The sequence below is a fragment of the Aureobasidium pullulans genome (genome assembly GCF_000721785.1).
Source record: "Aureobasidium pullulans EXF-150 unplaced genomic scaffold scaffold_1, whole genome shotgun sequence".
NCBI classification, from domain to species: Eukaryota; Fungi; Ascomycota; class Dothideomycetes; order Dothideales; family Saccotheciaceae; genus Aureobasidium; species Aureobasidium pullulans.
This window is the reverse complement of record NW_021941021.1, coordinates 2499287-2519749: the sequence shown is the minus strand read 5'-3', so window position 1 is coordinate 2519749 and position 20463 is coordinate 2499287. Positions and strand designations below refer to the sequence as shown.

The 20463-nt window shown below is 50.0% G+C and overlaps 7 protein-coding genes across 7 annotated transcripts; 5 read left to right on the top strand and 2 right to left on the bottom strand.

Moving 5' to 3' along the window:
• Window positions 1–25: 25 nt before the first annotated feature.
• On the top strand, window positions 26–3355 carry M438DRAFT_19310 (Cullin-domain-containing protein). Its single transcript, XM_029899271.1, has 2 exons — window positions 26–432; window positions 548–3355. Exons 1-2 carry the CDS (start codon window positions 391–393, stop codon window positions 3005–3007), a joined length of 2502 nt encoding a protein of 833 aa, XP_029766250.1. The 5' UTR covers window positions 26–390; the 3' UTR covers window positions 3008–3355.
• Window positions 3356–3681: 326 nt separating this feature from the next.
• On the top strand, window positions 3682–5360 carry M438DRAFT_310046 (uncharacterized protein). The gene is made up of 3 exons (XM_029902401.1): window positions 3682–4515; window positions 4567–4743; window positions 4797–5360. The coding sequence occupies exons 1-3, from the start codon at window positions 3704–3706 to the stop codon at window positions 5020–5022; spliced, it is 1215 nt and encodes a 404-aa protein (XP_029766249.1). The 5' UTR covers window positions 3682–3703; the 3' UTR covers window positions 5023–5360.
• Window positions 5361–6028: 668 nt separating this feature from the next.
• On the bottom strand, window positions 6029–8029 carry M438DRAFT_402050 (amino acid transporter-like protein). The gene is made up of 5 exons (XM_029909576.1): window positions 7700–8029; window positions 7580–7656; window positions 7395–7529; window positions 6880–7346; window positions 6029–6831 (listed from the first exon to the last, which is right to left on the bottom strand). The coding sequence occupies exons 1-5, from the start codon at window positions 7850–7852 to the stop codon at window positions 6074–6076; spliced, it is 1590 nt and encodes a 529-aa protein (XP_029766248.1). The 5' UTR covers window positions 7853–8029; the 3' UTR covers window positions 6029–6073.
• Window positions 8030–8454: 425 nt separating this feature from the next.
• M438DRAFT_361472 (uncharacterized protein) lies at window positions 8455–10126 on the top strand. The gene is made up of 5 exons (XM_029907510.1): window positions 8455–8865; window positions 8923–9027; window positions 9078–9302; window positions 9358–9500; window positions 9556–10126. The coding sequence occupies exons 1-5, from the start codon at window positions 8653–8655 to the stop codon at window positions 10100–10102; spliced, it is 1233 nt and encodes a 410-aa protein (XP_029766247.1). The 5' UTR covers window positions 8455–8652; the 3' UTR covers window positions 10103–10126.
• A 345-nt stretch (window positions 10127–10471) lies between these two features.
• On the bottom strand, window positions 10472–13216 carry M438DRAFT_371084 (P-loop containing nucleoside triphosphate hydrolase protein; the record flags this gene model as incomplete). Its single annotated transcript, XM_029908233.1, has 2 exons — window positions 10472–10663; window positions 12101–13216. The coding sequence occupies 2 exons, from the start codon at window positions 13214–13216 to the stop codon at window positions 10472–10474; spliced, it is 1308 nt and encodes a 435-aa protein (XP_029766246.1).
• A 2247-nt stretch (window positions 13217–15463) lies between these two features.
• Window positions 15464–18765, top strand: M438DRAFT_19119 (putative cleavage and polyadenylylation specificity factor). Its single transcript, XM_029899250.1, has 2 exons — window positions 15464–15786; window positions 15847–18765. The coding sequence occupies exons 1-2, from the start codon at window positions 15641–15643 to the stop codon at window positions 18548–18550; spliced, it is 2850 nt and encodes a 949-aa protein (XP_029766245.1). The 5' UTR covers window positions 15464–15640; the 3' UTR covers window positions 18551–18765.
• Window positions 18766–18979: 214 nt separating this feature from the next.
• M438DRAFT_262211 (uncharacterized protein) lies at window positions 18980–19972 on the top strand (the record flags this gene model as incomplete). The annotated part of the gene is made up of 1 exon (XM_029899800.1): window positions 18980–19972. One exon carries the CDS (start codon window positions 18980–18982, stop codon window positions 19970–19972), a length of 993 nt encoding a protein of 330 aa, XP_029766244.1.
• Window positions 19973–20463: the final 491 nt, after the last annotated feature.

Below are 20463 nucleotides of genomic sequence, written 5' to 3'. Positions count from 1 at the left end.
AGGTGGAATAAATTGCTTGTGAGAATGGTGAGTGAGACGGAATTGACCAGGGTCGGCTGCGTCACTAGGCGGCGAGGAATTCTGCCACATGCCCCGTGCGTCGTGCTTTCCGAATGCGGCGGGCAGCTGCCAACTCGCTGCTGATGCGCCTCATGAGTGAAGGCACTTACTTATTCTCACCAATCAGTCACATGTCTCTATTCCACATCAGCTTCCCTTAAACCCCCCGTCTCACTTGAATCAAGTTCGGTTGGAGAAAGTCGCAGAAACCCGGCGACAAAGAAAGCGTGCGGCCAAAGCTGTCCGCTGTCACAACGGCCATCCGAACCCCGCCACCATCCAGACACTTGATCCAGCTCCGTGAATTATTTCACTCCAAAACACTCAACTATGAGCCACCGCGTGCGCACCAAGATCCGCGCTCCTAGAAGGGTGAGTGAAGTCCGACTTTTGCAACATTTACAACATCATCTACTCCGCTTGCGAAGCCTATTCTTCTCGGTCAAACTCTCATCGCACAACTCATACTAACATGACACGCAAACAGGGCGTGGCTGGAGCCAACGATGTCGACTTCGATGATACCTGGACCACCCTATCACACGCTTTCGGCGAAATTCACACCAAGAACGCCTCGGCCCTTTCCTTCGAACAGCTTTATCGCGCCGCTTACAAGATAGTATTGAAGAAGAAGGGCGACGAGTTGTACAAAAAGGTCTCCGAATTTGAGAAGCATTGGCTGTCTACCGCTGTTCGTCAAGACATCTCTCGTACTCTGGAGGGTACAATTCTTGCCAACAACCTGGACAACTCTGCCGACACGACTTCTACTGCTCCCGAACGTCGCGAGGCTGGCACTCGCTTCCTCGCCGCCCTGAAGACCGCATGGCAAGACCACCAGACTTCCATGAGCATGTTGACCGACGTTCTCATGTACATGGACCGTGTCTACTGCACAGACACCAGACAGCCTTCCATCTTCTCCAAGGCCATGAGTCTGTTCAGGGATAGCATCCTGTATCCGACCGCAATCACCGTGGGCGAGCAGTCCCGCACTTTCCTCGACGTTTTGAACCGCATCATTCTCGACCAAATTCACATGGACCGCGACGGTGACTACATCGACAAGTCCCTGATCAAGGCCAACACGTACATGCTGGAAGGCCTATTCGAGACGGACCAGGAAGGAGAAGATGAAAAGCTATACCTCACAAAATTCGAACTGAATTTCCTTGCCAGAAGCGCCGAATTCTACCGCGAAGAGAGTGCTAGACTTTTGAAAGATTCGGATGCTGGAACATATTGTCGCCATGTCAAGAGAAGGATAGATGAAGAAGCCGACCGCTGTCGTTCCACGCTCTCCGAATCAACCTCTTCGAAGATCATCAAGGTCGTCGAGGATGAGCTCATTCGTCAGCAAATCAAGGCCTTGATTGAGATGGACAGTGGTGTACAATTCATGATCACAAACGACAGGCACGACGATCTTGGTCTGGTCTTTGAGCTGGAAAGCCGAGTGGACCCCAAGAAGCCGGAGTTGACAAGAGCGGTCCAGAAGATCATTCAGGAGATGGGAACAAATGTCAACAGCAATGCCCTGAACCTATCGACCGGCCAGCCAGCTCCTGTAGAGGACGGAGAGAATAACACCGAGAAGGAAAAGGCGAAACCAGTGGAGAAGGTTGTCAATCAGCAGACTGTCGCAGCTCTCAAATGGGTCGAGGCTGTGCTGGAGTTGAAGGACCGCTTCGATCGCATCTGGAAGCTGGCTTTCAAGCAGGATCAGGTTTTGCAAACGGCCCAAACTCGCAGCTTCTCAGACACCATCAACGCTTTCCAACGAAGCTCCGAGTACATTTCCTTGTTCATCGACGACAACATGAAGAAGGGCATCAAGGGCAAGACAGAGGAGGAGATTGACGAAGTTCTTGAAAAAGCCATCACGTTGGTGCGCTACCTACAAGATAAAGATGTCTTCGAGACTTACTACAAGAAGCATCTCTGTAGGCGCTTACTTATGAATAAATCTGTCAGTATCGACGTTGAGAAGCAGATGATTTCCCGCATGAAGATCGAGCTTGGCAACAGCTTCACGGTCAAGATGGAAGCCATGTTCAAGGACATGACGCTCTCGGAAGAGCTCACATCAGGCTACCAGACATATGTCTCGAAGCTTGGCGACAACAGTTCGAGAAGAATCGACCTCAGCATCAACGTCCTCACCAGCATGACTTGGCCGATGGAGACCATGAAGGGACTCGATGAGGAGAGAGATGGTACAGTCAAGACTGTCTATCCTCCTGCTATCGAGAGGATCAAGACGAGCTTTGAACAATTCTACAGCACCAAATACTCCGGTCGTGTTCTTAGCTGGCAGGGAAGTATGGGCACAGCTGATATCAAAGCAACGTTCAAGGTCCCTGGCAAGGACGGCGGTCCCCCGAAAGTCAGAACGCACGAGCTCAATGTGTCAACCTATGCCATGATCGTCCTGACCCTGTTTAACGAACTGCCAGCCGACGAATCACTCACGTGCGAAGACATCCAGGCACAAACCAACATTCCACGAAATGAGTTGTTCAGAACATTGCAGTCGCTGGCAGTGGCACCCAAAACTCGTATTCTCACCAAGGAGCCGATGAGCAAGGACGTCAAACTCACTGACCGTTTCGCCTTCAACGAGAAGTTCACCTCCAAGTTCATCAAAGTCAAGGTCGGCGTCGTCTCAGCAGGCAATAAGGTTGAGAACGACAAGGAGCGCAAGGACACGGAAAAGAAGAACAACGACTCTCGTGGTTTCGTCATCGAGGCTGCCATCGTGCGCATTATGAAACAGCGAAAGGATTTGTCACACTCACAGCTGGTCACGGAAACGCTCACGCAGTTGAGTCAACAGTTCAAGCCTGATGTCACCATGATCAAGAAGAAGATCGAGAGCTTGATTGAGCGCGAGTACCTGGAGCGTATCGAAGATGCTAAGGTTCCTTCATACCGCTACCTTGCATAGACGTGTTTTCCTTCGCGCTTTTTATCCTGCATTTCGTTACCGGCGTACACATGGCAAAAAAAGGGGTTCACATCAAGCACTGGAGTTTTTTTTTCTGGAAGTTGAGCGCAAGATATGGCAATCTTGGAGGGAGGTCATGACGGAGCATTCACAGAGCGAATTGAGCAGCATCACCTTCCATATCATCCCTTTTCTTTCTTCAGGCGTCCAGGATGATATGGGAGAGGCTTGGGTGAAGGATATATTTTAGCAATGGCGCTCATGGTGTTTTTCTTTTTCTCTTCAGATGGATAGAGAAAAGGGCGAACGGTCACTTTTTCTCCTACAGGTCAAAGAACAAGAAGTTTTACAATCATTCTATACAAACTCTTCCTGTGCTGATGTTTGGGAGCTGACGAGTTGTACCGAAATTGAGCTCTGATTCTGCTGATGTGTGTTATGGATAGCTATCGAAGGGCGCATGTTGTTGATGACGGGATATAGGTTGACTGAGAGCAACATGCCTCCATATTCTCTACGGGAATGATCAATGTTGTATTTCCTGACTCGTTGGTACTGAGGAGTTATGGTTAGCTTATATAGCAACGTCTTGGCGCCATCTGAAACCATCGACTCGGCCGAGCTCTCCCAAACTACATTATCTGTTTTATCTCCCTCTCAACATCAATTGATGACCGTTTCCAAGTCAATTGCAACATGATGTCTTTCCTCACACGACCAGATGTACTGGCCTCCCTCGCAGCAGGCTATCTAGCAACAGCACACTACCTCCGCCACCACCGCCAAAAGCAAAAACACCACCAATACAACTACACCGCCAATCTTTCCGCAATAACTCTAGACCACGCCCAACAAATCCAACTCTACCTCTTCGAACTAGAATTCCCCTTTATCGCGCAAAAAGCATTGGAATTCGCTCTTTTCCGCACCTATGGCATCCCCAGCATCAGCGGTTTACTCATGCACACCAAACAATTGAGCACGAAAGCTCATTCTTCAAAACGTATGATCGATACGTCTGTTTTGATGTTGGAGGTTATTAAGAATCCGCCGGGGAGTAAGAGGGCGGTGGAGGCTTTGGCGAGGACGAATTTCTTGCATGGGTTGTATGGGGGGAGGATTTCTAATGAGGATTTGTTGTATACGTTGAGTTTGTTTTTGTTGGAGCCGGTTAGGTGGATCAATAGACATGAGTGGAGGCAATTAACTGACGTGGAAGTAGCAGCTATGGGATTGTTTTGGATGAAAGTTGGAGAGGGGATGAAGATTGATTATGATGTCTTGCCTGGAGCGAAGAGTGGTTGGAAAGATGGATTGCATTTTACGCGGGAATTGGAGAAGTGGTCGGATGAATATGAGGAGAGGAATATGGTGCCGGCGGAGAGCAATAAGGAGACTGCTGATCATACTACGGCGTTGCTGTTGTATGCTGTTCCTGATGCTTTCAAGGATGCTGGGAGGAAGGTTGTGAGTGCGTTGATGGATTCGCGTTTGAGGAAGGCCATGCTGTATGTTGATTCTGACACGTATGATGCGAAGATACTAACCTTTGATGGCAGATACCCCGATCCGTCCGCTATGCTACAATGGCTTGTAGACACAGGACTCGCAACAAGAAAGTTAGTACTGCGACATCTCACTCTACCAAGACCATTCGCCTGGCGCAAGCGGATTGTCGCAGACGATGTCAACGCACACGGTCGTATCTTCAAACTGATCTGGGACACAGAGCCATGGTAAGAAATCTTTCGGTACGATGTTGGAATGTCAAACTAACGACAATATTCAGGTACGTCGAACCAACATTTGCGAACCGCTGGTGTCTGCAATCTTGGGTAGACTGGATGGCAGGAAGACCCATACCAGGAGACGAAGGAGAGAAGTACTTTCCTCGAGGTTTCAAGTCATCGCATATGGGACCTGCATTTCTGGTAGGTAAAGGGCTTGCACAGGCAGAGAAGGACGAGGACCAGATACGGCAGATCATGAGGTGTGATGCTACTGTTAGCACTTGAGCACATTTCGAGCTCACGGAGGGGCGCTTAAGTGGCCCATCAAAGTGCAGAGCCTTTTCCAAGACAACAAGGTTGGCCAGTGTGAGCCTTGAACCAGATCAACTTGCTTTGGACAGACTGAGGGAAGTGCTGTGCCCTCTTCGGACTTTGCGCTGAGGTCGAAAACCATCTTAGATTTCATCATCGATCCTTTTCAGCACATCGGTCGAGTGGGATGCTCTCTTGGCGGTCCAATCGAGTCAAGATGCTCGAGTGTGCACCAAAGTCTGAGTATCGTCCTGCGGCCTTTCGCCTTGTAAATCACTTTATGAAGATACAGATAACGAGACCTCTGCATCATGTTGGGCCCGTGATCGTCAACCAGATGCACATACATCCTGGTAATGGAGATTGATCTGAAAGCGGCTGTACAATTGGGGTAACCCGTTTGTCGGAGATGTATGGAGCCTTCAAATCACTTGTCTCTCATCCGTAAAGTGCAAGAGATGGTCGGGCATCGACGAAGGATGGGTTTCAAGGGTCTCGTCGGCAGCACCTTCCGCTGCCGGACGGCAACTGGCGGTCGCGCACAGACCCGAAACCTTATCAGCCACGACAGGCATGACAGACGCCAACCTTTGCCATTCTCGACTTCACACCATCATGACGACCATCGATCTTCGAAAGCATCAACCAGCCTGCGAGATCGCATCCTTCCCAACTGTGTTTCGACTAATCGTGCTGATCGACTCCGGCAAGCAGGAGCACGAGGATATCAGGTCCGATACCACGGTTCAACGATTGAACACGCGTTGTGATTAGTGTTTCATCTTCCCAAGGCTCAGCCTGCTGATCACTATGGAACGATATACAAGTATCCAAACTCATTTGATGGCTGCACTCCGAGCTCGCAGCCCTATCACAAAGTTCTGGGGTCAATGCTTGGATACGAAATCTCATCCTAGAACAATCAAACATGGTTTTAGGATTCTCTGCTTCCAAAGTGGCATATCGGTTACCGTTGCTAAGGACACAAGCCCTACCCTCCGAGCGCTATCTAAGTCACCAACTCTCAGTCTCGTTTGATCAATAGTACGGGTTCGATGTACTCGTGCTTGCCTTTGAAGGCATAGTACACCAGTGCAATGATCATTACACCACCAAACATGGTTGATGACCAATTCATGTCAGTTGCTGTGACCGGCTGCGCTAACGGCCAGAACATGAAGAACCACACAGGCAGCAGTAAAGCTACTGCCGCTATGTTGATCCATAAACCAGCCTGTCCGAGGGACCATCGTCGACGCGGCAATGGAGCACCATACAGACGTCGCCATATCAAAGCACTGATAGCAATGATGTAGGACGTCAGGATTGCTACTCCACCTAGGGAGTTGATAGCATTCAGCGCTGCCGAACTGCCTAGGTTGATACAGGCAATGGCAGAAGTAACGACGAGAGAGACGCTAACAGCGCGAATGGGAATGTTCCAACCCGGCGTTACTGTCGCCAACCATCTTGAGCATGGCAAGCCTCCGTCGCGAGCAAAAGACCAAATCTGCCTCGAAGCTGTAGCCACTTCGCTGACGGCGTTGCACATCAGCATGATGATAATTGTTGCGCACATGGCGTTTGTCGCGCCATGGCTGTTCGTGGCATTGAAGAAGATCTGGATAAAAGGTTCGTTGGTTGGCGTCATGGCGATTGCATCTGGGTTACCGACAGTAAAACTCAAAGTTATACCCATGAGGAATGCCATCAGCGCGTTGGGTCCGACCGACCACACCATGGCTTTGGGTAATGTGATCGAAGCATCTCGAATCTCTTCAGCTGGGGGTTGATCAGTACTGAGTCCACGAGTAGTCTCAAGCGACTTACCCATGTGGACAGAACAGTCGAAACCAATCAAGACCGACAGGGGGCTTGCAGACATGCCAATCATAGCTGACAGACTTGTCGATGGCCAGCCTCCATTGTTGGTGAAGTTCAAAAGCGTATCGTATGAGTTGCGGCGAGGTCCCATGACCCAGAGAGGTATAATGATAGCAAAGAAGCCAAGCATATGAAGCAGCAGTGCTACGCCTTCGAGTACTGGGAGTTGCTCTGCCAGCACAGTGTTGAACATGATCGCTAATATCGCAACAGCAATCGTGATCAGAGTTACGTGCCAGGGCTGAGGATCGTAACTGTCCAAGTTCAAGATCATCAGACCTTGGATGATCCTTCCAATCATGAAGCAAACGCCTGCAAGGTACACTTGCCACCCTATCGCGCAGAGCCACCCTGTTGTATAGCTTAAAAGCTTTCTCACAGAAACAGGGGCACACTCCGACACCCAGTGGTACCTGTATACTGTAAGTATAAGTGCTAGCCACGGTTTGGGTCATACTCACTGTCCACCACTAGTGGGAGACATCGAAGCAAGTTCTGCGATGCTAGCATAAACCAGGCCCATGATGAATCCGACCACTATAAAGCCCCAGAACAGGATAGGTGTGCCTCCATCGGTCAGCACAAAGCTCCAGAGTCTGGGAAATGGTTAGCTGACATGATTAGAACAGATCGTATTGTTTCTTACGGCAGTAAAAGTTCCCATGAAGACATCACAGTGCTGGCAAATCCTAGCATTGTCACGAATCTGAAGTTGCGCTGACACTATTAGTGCGATGCATCCTTCAGCGGTTGACTATATACTTACCCGCAGCTCTTGCGGTTTACCAAGCATAGCCATGTCTTTCTGGTCTGCATGTGTTCCTCTGAACCGAGGAGGAACAGTTATGACCGCCGCATTCTTCTCTCCATCAGAAACGAAGCTAGGCGAGATGTTGACACCAGGCGGTTTAAAATACATGGCCACAGGAAGAATGCTGGGATGAGAAGTTGTCACAATGGCCAGAAGGATGGAGAACAATTCGTTGTGACAATGAAGGCAAGCACTTCAATCTGGAATCATCTTCTACTAAGTACGTCGAAGGGGCAGTGAACCCTACGCAATGACTTGAGAATCTTGACAACTCAGCCTTCAAGCACACGGCATATGCCCTAAGAGCATCGATAAAAACTCGGTCATGAAGGAGTCAGAAAATTGATCTCCACTCAGCATCTTTTTTGGTGCGCAGTTAATGATCTACGGAAGATGTTGGAGCGATTTTTCTGACCGTTGAACCTGATATGGATGTAGAAAATCTGCTTTGAGAGGCAAGATAGGGCGAGAGGACGTGATGTTGGGGACCCCCGGCGTTTCACGGACAAGACCCGGGTCCTTGCGAACGTGTTGCAGTGACCCACCTCCGCACGGGGAAGGGTTCATATCAGGAAGTGATCATCTCGGCCCGCGAATCATAACACACTTCTTGCACGAAGGATGGAAGCGTAAACCTACTTCACAGGACAGGATATCTAATCACCGACCACTCTACCAACTAAGATCAAGCATAATATGCTTACGAGCAACTAACTTTCCTCGCAACATCCCTGATACCTTGAACCCTAAGAACTTTTGCGGATCTTTCTCTTGGTCCAAATGAAGAGCAAGGCTCTTCCCAACTGAATGGTTGCGTGTCTGATCTCTGCAAACCATTATAACGACATCGACTTGCATTTCTTTCGGCGAAATGTCACCTCTTCTGAGCCCATACATTGTTCAACTAGATGGCGCTACTTAGGCATCCCGCGTACTTGGTACCTCCTGGAAACTCGCCTCCCTTTGCTGCGGTGACAGAACATGATCATGCAGCATGGGTCATCATTGCGACTGCATTAGGTCTTTCTTGGAGCCTCACGTTCGGAGTGATGAGGCTCATAGTCCGAGCCACTACTAGACAACGGCACGGTTATGATGACTATGCTCTTGCAATATCAACAGTATGTCCAATCTTGCTGGAGCAATCAATGTCTACAGCTGCTCACCATGATCATCAGTTCCTGGCTGTCATTCAATCCGCGATCGTACTCGGTGCTTGCGCGAATGGCCTTGGCAAATCAATCCATCTTTTAACGCCTGATCAGATTGAGAAGGTGCAACAGGTGAGCACTCCCCTGCCTTGACCAGGATTATGACTAACGTAGGTTATCAGATGACATACACGGGAATGCTCTTTTGGATTCTGTCCATCGGCGCGTCGAAGCTATCTGTTGCACTCTTTCTGCTCCGCCTGACTCCAGTCTGTACCCACAGAAGAGTCTATCAAACCTTCATTGCAATCCTCGTGGTCTGGATTATCGTGTATATTTTCGCTTTCGCTTTACAGTGCGATCTATCTGAGCCTTGGATCACTATCGGCGCAAGTTGTCCTGGAGTGGTAAGCATATCTACATTGGTTACTCTTGGTGTCATCGCTAATTACATGTGAATAGTACGAACGATGGCAGACATTTTGTGCCTTGGACATCTTGTCTGAGATCGCACTGGTCTGTATGACTGTCTATCTAGTCTGGGATCTCAAGAGCTCGACATCCGCCAAAGTAAAGATCATCTTTGCCTTTAGTTTCCGTCTTCCGTAAGTTCTTGGAGCTATTGTATCAACGGCTCGATGCGACTAACACACGCAACAGTCAAATCATTGCCATCGCCTACAGACTCAAGACATTCCCCTTGGATGGATTACTGACGGATCCCACCCTCACGGAAAGTGAACTCGTTGTGTGGACACAGACAGAACTCAACTACTCCCTCATGTCAGCCACAATCCCCTGTCTCCGAACCTTCGTCAGCAGTCTCTCCACCAACTACGGCTCCATCCGCGACCCAAAAGCCGCCCACACATTCACCTTCTCCGACACCGTCACTAGCCGCACCCACTCCGACGCCGCCATGGCCAGCCAAAGCTTTCAAATGAACACCTTGAAATCTGTCGAGCAGGCTCACACTTCCACACATGTACCTGCCACGCTGCAAGAAGAGGATGGGTATAGTTATGGTATCAGAGGGCCTACGCCTGGAGGCGCTGAGAGCGTGAAGGCGAGAGATGTGGTTAGATTGCCTAGTATGCAGAAGGATAATGAGAGTACGGATAGGACTAGCATGGGGAGTAATGATAGTCAGAGGATGATCATTAAGAAAGAGGTCACGTGGACTTTTGAGAGGAATAAGGAGTGGTAGATATGTTGTTAAGGAGTGTATTGGAACGCTGATTGTTGCGTTGATTCGTCCTAGCTAGGACTGTTCATCATTCGTCCATATTTGCTGTCTCTGCCACTGAAAACGATGACATTGACTAGCTGATGACTTTAAAACTGAAAGACGCATGTCCTCATCTTCCCTCAGAGCCCTTTGGTGCGAAGCTTCTCCTCTGCTCGAAAATTAGTTATAATTCTCACAATTCACAAAATCTTCCTTACCAGCTCACGCCATCACTTATACTTAGCAGCAATGACTCCAACGACAGACGCGCAAGTCAATTCAAACAGGACGCGAAGAGATGCCTCTGGTGTGATTATGGTTGGGTGGGCACCCCGGAGAAGCACCTTGTTACCCTTGCTGGGGTGAGTGACCAGTAGAGCACAGTATTGGTGATTGAGGTTGTTGAACCCTTGATAGTTGATCTTCCTCAATTCCTCCGGAGTCTTCTTGCGGTATTCGATGATGATCAGCGCATCTGCGTTTGCGGGACTGATGAGGCGATAGTTCTCTTCGTATGAAGTTAGCGCGTGGAAGTTTTGACTAAGATCTGCGTGGAACTGACCGAGGATCTGGGTACGCAGACCATTAAATTCGATGTTTGAATCCATGATGGTTGTTTCGTAGGTGCAGTTGGTTGGAAAAGATATCCTGGAATTGACATGAGGATCACAGAGTTGATATAGGTTAATGAGCTCTTTGTGACATGTTTGCTAGTACAAAATGTGTTTGCTCATGGACGTGAATGGTAGTCTCAGGAGATGACCATCTCAGGCATAGATAAAGCATGTCTTTCACCTTTGTATGCGAAGCAGACCCCGCAGTTCTCTGGCGAGAAATAGACAGACTGATCAGGGAAGAACACACAATCATATCGGGCTCGAAAGTGTAGCAAGCAAAAGGAATGATCGTATTGTATTCAATGTGAAGATAAAACTTTTTTCATCCTTACAAAAGGGAGTGGTTTGCTTAACGGAAAGTGGGATAAGAAGGTGGGAGATGATGAAGCGACAAAGCAAGCGGACGATGAAATATTGTTTTTTTGTAGATGGAAGAAGGAAGTGATTACAAGCATGCTTTCCATGAGAATCGGGACAGCTTGTCGGAGACGAAAGGTATAAAACACAAAAGTGGAAAGAGCGACTCCAAAGATTCTGTCTAAGAAACCCAAAACAATTCATCGAAGACAAAGGGCGAAGAGTGTATAGCACGAGAGTGGAAGGAGCGGCCGGAAAACGAACACCAGCAAGAAGAACTTCTGAACCAAGTGAAAATTACAGCACAACAACACCAACAAATACAGCGAGCTTCCAAAGAGCAAAAAAAGAATAAGCACCGTAGGCAGGATTCGAACCTGCGACCACCTGTGTTCATCGGGACCACGTTTGGATGAAAGAATGCGCACGTGCCCGAACATAACACGAAGTATGCTACCACTACACCACCACGGCTGACTATTGTAAGGGACAAGAAATATCTAGTATATAAAGGTAGGCGCAAGGTAAGCGGCGGTGAGTCTGGTGGCGGAAAGGTGCGGGAGTTTTAGGGAGTTGTGACGATGGAGAAGCCTGGTGAGTCAGGTATCCAGGCTAGAAGCCACGAGATGCAGGAAGTCGTCTAAGGCAAGACGATCTTGATAACGTGGTGACAGGAGATGACGGGTAGTGTGATACGTATTAACAGATGAAGAAAAGCAGATAAATGCCGATGGCGGAACACGAGATGGTTTGGAGACATGCAAGAGCGACCCAGCAGAACTTACCTCGTCACATTATGCTGTGCAAGCGATCGAGACAAACCCACCTTAATACTATCACTGAGCAACACCAAGTTGAGAAATCTTTCCTGACACAGTTTGGTTATTGATATATCCATTTGTTCTTCGCCATGCTATGTTTTCATACCGACATACAATTACAGGCGACTAGAAGCAGCACCTTGTCCTTTAGGCATCTTCTTGTCAACACCCAATGCTTCGACATCCTTGGGTTTGTAATAATGTGGCGCAACTTCTGACAGCCACTCTGGCTGGAGTGGGAAGCATGATCGCATGAACTCCTTGCTGGTGAGAACGAGTTCGTGGTAGATGGTCCACTTGGGGCGGTTTCCGGTCGCGGCCAGCACAGATGAAGGATGCAACCAAGTCGTTTGGTTGTTCTTGACAGTACGGTAACTGTCTCCTCCTCTTTGGATGCGTGCCGCATTGGGGAAGAAGCCCGCAGTGAGGGCCTTGAGGATTGGTGGGATGTTGCTTGCTCCACATGAGCTCACTGTAACTTCAACACGGTCGCAAAGCTTTGCCAGCTGATCACGCACATCTCTGGCGCGCGTGAGACTTCGTTGTTGGAGGAAGTTCTCCTTTGCCCAAACTTGGGAGAAGTCAGAGTCCACCCATTGGTTCCAGATGTTGAGATACGTAAGGTGATCACCACCATCCTTGACAGTGAAGCGTTCTCTGGTGGTGTCTGCTTGCGTCTTCTTATCTTTTGGTCGATAAAACAGTGCACTTGCTTCACCAAGCATGGAGACGATAGATAATACTTCTTCAACGCATCCCTCTTTGTCCGCTGCGAGAATTGCTTTCGCCAGCAAGGGATCTGTAGGGAACTCGGCCATTTGACGACCAACGCGGGTAAGTTCTCCTTTATCGTTCAGTGCCCCCAAGGCGTACAGCTGTTCCAGCGATCTGATGAGCATATCTGGTGATGGCGGATCCAGGAACTCGAAATTGAGCAAATCATTGATACCAAGCGATTTCAGAAGCAATACCACACTTGTGAGGTTAGTTCTCTGAATCTCGGGAGTAGTCGATTCTGGTAGATCGTTGTAGAAGGCCCATTTTGTGTAGAGACGGAAGCATTTACCGGGCCCGGTACGACCTGCTCTTCCTGCACGCTGATTCGCAGAGGCGCGCGAGATTGGCACCGCTACCAGACTCTCCATGTTGGTGGCGGGGGTATATCGGTTCTCCTTGACATATCCAGGATCGATGACATAGACAATGTTATCGATCGTCAAACTTGTCTCAGCAATATTGGTGGCCAGAACGACTTTGCGTACCTTTGGCGGCGTAGGTTCGAAAATACGATTCTGCATATCGGTAGGCAAATTCGCGTAGATGGGACATATCATCAACTCTCCAGCGGCAGCTCCAAGTTTTCGAGCAGTTTCTTGAAGTGATTCATTCGCTTGCTCAATCTCGTCTTGTCCAGTCAAGAAGACTAGAATATCGCCAGGCATCGGTTGCGAAAGGTGAATTTGAAAGACAGTCGTGATGGCAGCTGACAGGTAGTTGGCTTCTGGTTGCATGCTGTAGTTCATTTCGACGTCGAATGTTCTTCCGGGAATATTCATGATAGGCGCATCATCAAAGTATGATGAGAACTTCTGTGCATCGAGTGTGGCCGACGAGATGAGGATCTTCAAGTCTGGTCTACCACGCGCAATGTCCTTGATAAGACCGAAGAGAATATCGGTGTGCAGTGTGCGTTCGTGGGCCTCGTCAATCATCAAAGCAGAATATTTACCAAGGTCCGGCTCCGTCAAGAACTCACGAAGCAACATACCGTCAGTCATATACTTGAGGATAGTCTTATCGCTCGTTGCATCCTCGAATCGAATAGAGTATCCAACCTCATTACCGACTTTGACGCCCATTTCTTCTGCCACACGAGTGGCAACGGACATGGCAGCAACTCTACGAGGTTGAGTACAACCAACCATCTTGCCGTCTTTGGTCATGCCGTGCTCATGTAAGTATTGTGGCAGTTGAGTGGTCTTTCCAGATCCAGTTTCTCCGACGACGATCAAGACTTGATATTTGTCGACGGCAGCCAGAAACTCGTTCCGGTATGTGTAGACAGGCAAAGTCTTGCGCTTCTCTTCGATAGTCTTCGCTTTCCTTTCAGCAGCGACAAGCTGTTGGGTAAGTTGGCGTTCTTCTGCGGTCTGCTGCTGCAAGCTACCAGACATGACGCGGTCAGTCATCCATTGTATTTGCTGGTCCTGATCGAAGACGTATTCGTAGTCGGCCTCGTTCACGCGTTCAGAGACCATGATTTGAGCCTTTGTCTTGGCGAGTTGTTCGTTCTCCCATTCTTCATGTTCTGTGACGAAGCGTTCTCTTCCGTATTCATCGCGATCAACGTGACGACTGTTCAAAGCATCTGCTTTAGCCTTTCGACTGATCTTGCCTTTTTCAGTAATGTAGTCATCTGGTAAGGCATATCCCTCAAGATGGTCGTCGATGCGTAGACGCTCTTCAGCGATTTCTAGCGTCCTCTTATTCTTCTCGAACTCGGCCTTTTCCTGAGCTGTGAGTAACGGATTCTCACGAAGTTCCATCTGCTCCTCAGCGACTTGCTTGCGAAGCAGGGCTAGTTCTTGAGCCTCTCTCTTCTTGAGATAGTCCTGACGAGAGCGTAATCTGATGTCCTCGAGTTGTGCCTTTCTCTGGTTGGGGTCATCGGCTAGGGCGCGTCTGGATGCTGAATCGTGTTTTGAGCGGTCCTCGACGATCTTTTTGGTGCCACGTTCATCTCTTTCTTTCAGACGCTTCTCAAAAGCGATGCGCTCCTTGCGATCGCGTTCTTCTTCGTCCTCTTCAGGTGAAGCAGAACGGCGGCGTGGGGAGGCGGAACCGTCGTCCAGTCGTGCACGCTTGAAGGCTGATGGGCGTGGCTGCTCCTCTTCCCCCTCCTCTTCCTCATCATGGTCTTCATCGCCCCAGCGGTCGTCGAAATCTTGCTTGTCTCGTTGGCGCAAACGCTTTGTATGGCGATCGTGGCGATCATGGCGGTCGGAGCGTTCCTTTTTGTCTTCTGTACGATCGCGGCGGCGAGTGGTTGGTGGTGGTGCGGCTACTGAAGGTTCGTCCTCAACTTCCATGTCGAGAAGGGCATATCTCTTCTTTGAATCCTTCTGTGGGGCATCTTTGGGCCGAGAAGTGGTGGAGGACTTGGACGAGTTCGGTAGACGAGCAAAGAGTTGGTGACTGAAAGTGCGCAAGTCCTTGTCGTCGGCATCGATCATGGCCTGGAGCTTGTCGTTCAGCTGGTCTGGGTTCTTGACCGAGCTGGCCGTCTGCTGTACAAAGTCGATGATCATGCTCTCGGACCCGCCGACCAGCTTGATCAAGTTGTCCGATATAAAGGTTCGTACGTCCATGGTGATTGTTCCAGGACCCAGGATCCACTTGAGCAAGGTCGTGTGCAAAGAAGAGAGGTGTTTCGGCCAGAAACATGTCTGGATGCGCAGCCGAATCTTGCCAAGCGTGCGTCACTGATCGAGCATGGAATCGCTACAACTGTTCCTCTTCAGAATAACTAATAAACTAGCAACATATATCTTTATAGCATATGACCAAGACGGGAGGTGGACACTGACTCCTAATCGGTAAATTACTGAAGTGCCGCTTGTTGGTTGAAGAACACCACCTTCTTTGGTGCCAAGACAGGGCATACCAAAGGCCTAAGTTGGAGCTTCCGGCCAAGATCGCGACCATCTTTGTCGTCAACAACCATGTTCACTTTCACGCCGCTGCTGGGCGCGCAGTCTGAATCGGCAGCTTCGCAGTCGTTGTTGGAACTGGATGGAGGTGTCAAGATCCTTGTCGACGTCGGATGGGACGAGTCCTTGGACGCCGACAAGCTCGTCCACATTGAGCAGTAAGCACTACCGCCTACTCCTTCCTCTTTTCTGTGACGATAGACTGATTGTCAATATAGGAACGTGTCTACAATCTCGCTCGTCCTTCTTACACACCCTACGCTGAACCATCTGGGCGCGTTCGCGCATTGCTGCAAACACATTCCGCTATTCGCATCTATCCCCGTTTATGCTACCACCCCCGTCATCTCTCTCGGTCGCACTCTCATCCAAGATCTGTATGCTTCCGCCGCCCATCAAGCCTCCATTGTACCCGCCTCCGCCCTGGCAGAGTCACTGTCCAAGTCGCAAGTGCCTGCCAACTTCCTACTCCAACCTCCCACCGCCGACGAGATTGCCTCATATTTCTCCTTGATCAACCCTCTCAAGTACTCACAACCTCACCAACCGATTCCCTCGCCCTTTTCTCCTCCTCTGCAAGGCCTCACCATCACTGCCTATAACGCCGGTCACACTCTGGGTGGAACCATCTGGCATCTTCAACATGGCCTCGAATCTATCGTCTACGCCGTCGACTGGAATCAGGCGAAAGAGAATGTTTTGTCAGGTGCCGCTTGGTTGGGAGGTGCAGGTGGAGGTGCTGAGGTTATCGAACAACTACGCAGACCCACTGCACTAGTCTGCAGTACAAAGGGTGCCGATCGTTCTCACCTCGCTGGTGGCCGCAAGAAGCGCGACGATGCTCTTCTCGCTCTGATCAATCAAACAATCTCCAACGGTGGTACCGTGCTCATTCCCACCGACTCTAGCGCTCGCATGCTCGAACTGGCTTACATTCTCGAACACCACTGGCGACAAGGTTCCAATGGTCCAAACCAAGAACTCTACCGTAACACAAAGCTAGCATTTGCTGCCAAGTCCGCTTCCGCTACGCTCAGGTATGCTCGTAGTATGATCGAATGGATGGATGATGCCATCGTACGTGAAATGGAGGCTGCTGTCCAAGGAAAATCCGAAAACAACCAAAGAAGCCAGACTGGTCGTGATGAGGACACTCCCTTCGACCTGAAATATCTCAAGCTTGTCGAGAAGAAAACACAGCTACACCGCCTCCTGGATTCTGGAAAACCTGCTGTCATCCTGGCAAGTGATCGATCGCTAGAATGGGGCTTCTCCAACGATACCATTCGCAAGATCTGCAACGACCCACGGAACCTTGTGGTGTTGACAGAACGAGCCGCAAACCCATCGCCGAATAATAAGGGTATCGGCCGCTTCTTGTGGGAGTACTGGCGCCAGCAGGTCGAATCACGAGATGAGGACGCGAACATTGTCGAAGTTTCGGGTGTAGAAGCACAAGTACGCCATCTGGATGTTGCTCGCCTCGAAGGAGATGAAAACCTGCTCTACCAACAATACCTCGCTCGACGACGTCAGATGCACAGCACTTTACAAGGCGACAACACTCTCACAAAAGAAAACGCTGCAGAATTGGCTGATGACGGGTCGTCGGACAGTTCTGAATCTTCTGACGAGTCTGAGAACGAGCACCAGGGAAGAGCACTCAACATCTCTGCAACCATGACACACAGGAGGAAGGTAGGCCTGACAGATGCTGAGCTCGGTGTCAACGTTCTCTTGCGACGCAAAAATGTCTACGACTATGACGTGCGGAACAAGAGAGGACGTGAAAAGGTGTTCCCCTTTGTCGCCAAACGTGGGCGCGCCGATGACTTTGGTGAAGTAATCCGACCAGAAGAGTACCTGCGTGCGGAAGAGAAGGACGATACAGAAGGCCAGGACGCAGCCGAAGCCAAGACGGAAACTGCTGTTGGACAAAAACGCAAATGGGACGAAGTTGCACCCCGCGCTATCCAGAACGGACGACCTGGCAGATTTTCCGACAAGAGGAACAAACCTGATGACCGCGACGCTGCAAACTCAAGGTCGTCAACCAATCAAGATCACGATATGAATGGCGATGCGGCGAGCGAGTCAGAAGAGTCAGACTACGAGCCCGAAGAGGCGCTTCCTGAAGGACCCCTCAAAGCTATTTTCACCGAGGAGTCGTTACAACTGAACGTGAGAATAGCCTACGTGGATTTCTCAGGTCTACACGAGAAGCGTGACTTACAGATGCTTATCCCTCTCATTCGACCAAGAAAGTTGATTCTCGTGGCTGGAGAAGAGGCGGAGACATTGGCACTGGCCGAGGATTGCAGAGTCTTGCTTGCATCTGGAGAAGGAAATGCTGTCGATATCCTCACACCTATCATCGGCGAGACTGTCGATGCCAGTGTGGACACGAATGCATGGACGCTCAAGCTTAGTCGAGAGTTGGTCAAGAAGCTTGCCTGGCAGAACGTCAAGGGGCTCGGCATTGTCGCTGTCACTGGTCGTCTTGAAGCCGTACAGAAACTACTCGCTGAAGCCAACGGTGATGAAGCTATCAAGAGGAAGAAGCAAAAGATGATCGAGGGTGGCAATGCTACCGAGGATGCCGAGACCGTAACAGAGCCAGTCCTCGATGTGCTGTCGACCAATCCAGCAGCTAACAATCAGATCACGACACAACCACTGCACGTCGGCGATCTTCGTCTTGCTGACTTGCGAAAACTGATGCAAGCATCTGGTCACGCAGCAGAGTTCAGAGGCGAGGGTACGCTGTTGGTTGACGGTGTTGTCGTCGTCCGCAAGACTGCCAACGGAAGAATTGAGATTGAAGGAGGCAACTATCTGGCTACTGCAAACCGCCGTGAAGGCGCGTTCTTTGCAGTAAGGCGCAAGGTATATGAAGGCTTGGCCGTGATCGCTGGTGGTTAGAGAAAATTCTGCAGTAAGATACCCAAATTCATTATTTCGAAACAACAAGAGCATGAACGCACCAAAAACACGTGCTTGGGCACGCAATCACGATCAGGTTTAATTCTTGGAAGTCGCGACCCTGTGAAACTCCGGCGCGTGCCAAAGCAGTTCAAGCTCCTGAAGATTGACCAATATAAGACAAGCATATGCTTCCGCAACCACTCACGCTCTGACTATACCATCACAATGGCGTAGCATCTTCACACCCCTGACCAGCACGTGCTCATTGACACGCGCCCTCTGGACCTATAAAGCGCCGCCCAATCCTCCTCTTCCTCTCTCACTTCAACCTCAACATCAACAATCAACTTCAGTCTACCAAGCTTGCCTTGTCTGAGTACCTGTTACTCAAGCACAACCAAGGCTCCTTGATCAAACACAACCCACATGTGCAGTTCTCCACCTTACACTTGGAAACCACACGGCTATCAACCCATTTCCGCACCTCCGCCGCCACCCACCCCAATGCTTTTCGCTATGCCTGTCTTGGTCGCCACTCCGTGCATTGCCGTGCCTGTCAAACCCTTCTGCCCGCTCAATTGCATGACAGTCGCCGGTTCCGAGACGGCAGCAAAGGGCAAGGAGTTGGTCACCACAAAGACGACTACTGCCATCAAGGGTACTTCTACCAAGACCGTCACGAAGACGCCTTCCAAACCTGCTTCCTCGGCTGCTAAAGCCCCCTCAAAGGCGCCGTCCAAGGCGCCGTCCAAGGTTCCTTCGAAAGCGCCATCGAAAGCTCCCTCGTCTGCCAAATGCCCCTGCAAGCCCGCCTCTTCCGCGCCAGCCAAATCTACCGCCTCCAAGAAATCTGAATCCTCAGCCGCAAAGACCAGCGACGCCGTCATCTGCAAGACAGTGGTCTCCTGCACTGTCGTTTCCAAGTCCTCAGCTGCCACAAAGGCCTCCTCCAAACCACCCTCGGCGCCTCCAGCCTCCGTCAAAGCCCCTTCAGAGGCCGCCTCCGACAAAACTACCGCCTCCCAGAAAGCCCTCAAGATCAAGGCCATCACGCTTCCCACACCTCCTCTGCCGGGCATGAAATACATCTACCCAAAGCACAGCACCTGCTTGCACGTCATTCCCAAGCAAAAGGTCTGGGAAGCCCCTTGCACCAAGAACTTCACGTGCAAGACGTTCCAAGTTCCTACGCCCATCACAGTCAACGAGCTCGTGGAGCAACTGCTCGGTAGAGAGGGAGACAAGTGTAACGGCTGGGCACTCACCGAGGTCCAGGAGAAGGGCGATGGAGAGTTTGAGAAGGGCAGTTGTGTTGAGTTCGGCGGTGACAAGGCTGGAGGCACATTGGCTGCCGTGGGCTGGACGGAGAAGAATGGAGGAGAGAGACCACCTGTTTGGTTGGTTCTGCACAAGGTTTGATGATTGCTGGAGGAGGATAAATTTTGCTTCCAGCTCTGTTGGATTGAATCGGTTTGCTTTGCTCTACTTTGCTGTTGTTCCACTGGAGGATTTCTCTCTTCTGTTCTCTCGGAGGAATGCTTTTCTTCTCTTTGCTTTTGAGAAAGGCACACTGGGCTCTCGAGGAGTTCATGGACATGTTCTTGTTTGCTGAGCACGCATCTTTTCTGCTATGGAGGATTCTCACGAAGATGATGATGGGAAAGTTGGGTCGAATGTGATCTGGCTCAAAAAGTTGCCATGGGAGGTTATGGATACTTGTTTCTTTTCCCTTGCTTGTCGAAAAACAGCTTTTTTTCTGAATGTCCTTTTTGTCATGCTTTGCTACTTTCCTTCAATCTCAATGTCGAACATCAACACCTTGGCAAGTATTCACTGTACAATACTTGGGTCTATCTTTGAGTCTTAACTTGTAGTTGCGACGTTCCCTTCACCTTATAGTTTGATGACTT

What these genes read in the sequence shown, in the direction of transcription:
- M438DRAFT_19310 (XM_029899271.1), top strand. Translation starts at nt 391, where the DNA reads ATGAGCCACCGCGTGCGCACCAAGATCCGCGCTCCTAGAAGG. An exon ending in AGATCCGCGCTCCTAGAAGG is followed by an intron (nt 433 to 547) that starts GTGAGTGAAGTC and finishes ACACGCAAACAG; the next exon opens with GGCGTGGCTGGAGCCAACGA.
- M438DRAFT_310046 (XM_029902401.1), top strand. Translation starts at nt 3,704, where the DNA reads ATGATGTCTTTCCTCACACGACCAGATGTACTGGCCTCCCTCGCAGCA. An exon ending in CGTTTGAGGAAGGCCATGCT is followed by an intron (nt 4,516 to 4,566) that starts GTATGTTGATTC and finishes CTTTGATGGCAG; the next exon opens with ATACCCCGATCCGTCCGCTA. An exon ending in ATCTGGGACACAGAGCCATG is followed by an intron (nt 4,744 to 4,796) that starts GTAAGAAATCTT and finishes GACAATATTCAG; the next exon opens with GTACGTCGAACCAACATTTG.
- M438DRAFT_402050 (XM_029909576.1), bottom strand. Translation starts at nt 7,852, where the DNA reads ATGTATTTTAAACCGCCTGGTGTCAACATCTCGCCTAGCTTCGTTTCT. An exon ending in GTAAACCGCAAGAGCTGCGG is followed by an intron (nt 7,657 to 7,699) that starts GTAAGTATATAG and finishes TCGCACTAATAG; the next exon opens with TGTCAGCGCAACTTCAGATT. An exon ending in CGACTGTTCTGTCCACATGG is followed by an intron (nt 6,832 to 6,879) that starts GTAAGTCGCTTG and finishes ATCAACCCCCAG; the next exon opens with CTGAAGAGATTCGAGATGCT.
- M438DRAFT_361472 (XM_029907510.1), top strand. Translation starts at nt 8,653, where the DNA reads ATGGCGCTACTTAGGCATCCCGCGTACTTGGTACCTCCTGGAAACTCG. An exon ending in ATGCTCTTGCAATATCAACA is followed by an intron (nt 8,866 to 8,922) that starts GTATGTCCAATC and finishes CATGATCATCAG; the next exon opens with TTCCTGGCTGTCATTCAATC. An exon ending in GCGCAAGTTGTCCTGGAGTG is followed by an intron (nt 9,303 to 9,357) that starts GTAAGCATATCT and finishes ACATGTGAATAG; the next exon opens with TACGAACGATGGCAGACATT.
- M438DRAFT_19119 (XM_029899250.1), top strand. Translation starts at nt 15,641, where the DNA reads ATGTTCACTTTCACGCCGCTGCTGGGCGCGCAGTCTGAATCGGCAGCT. An exon ending in AAGCTCGTCCACATTGAGCA is followed by an intron (nt 15,787 to 15,846) that starts GTAAGCACTACC and finishes TTGTCAATATAG; the next exon opens with GAACGTGTCTACAATCTCGC.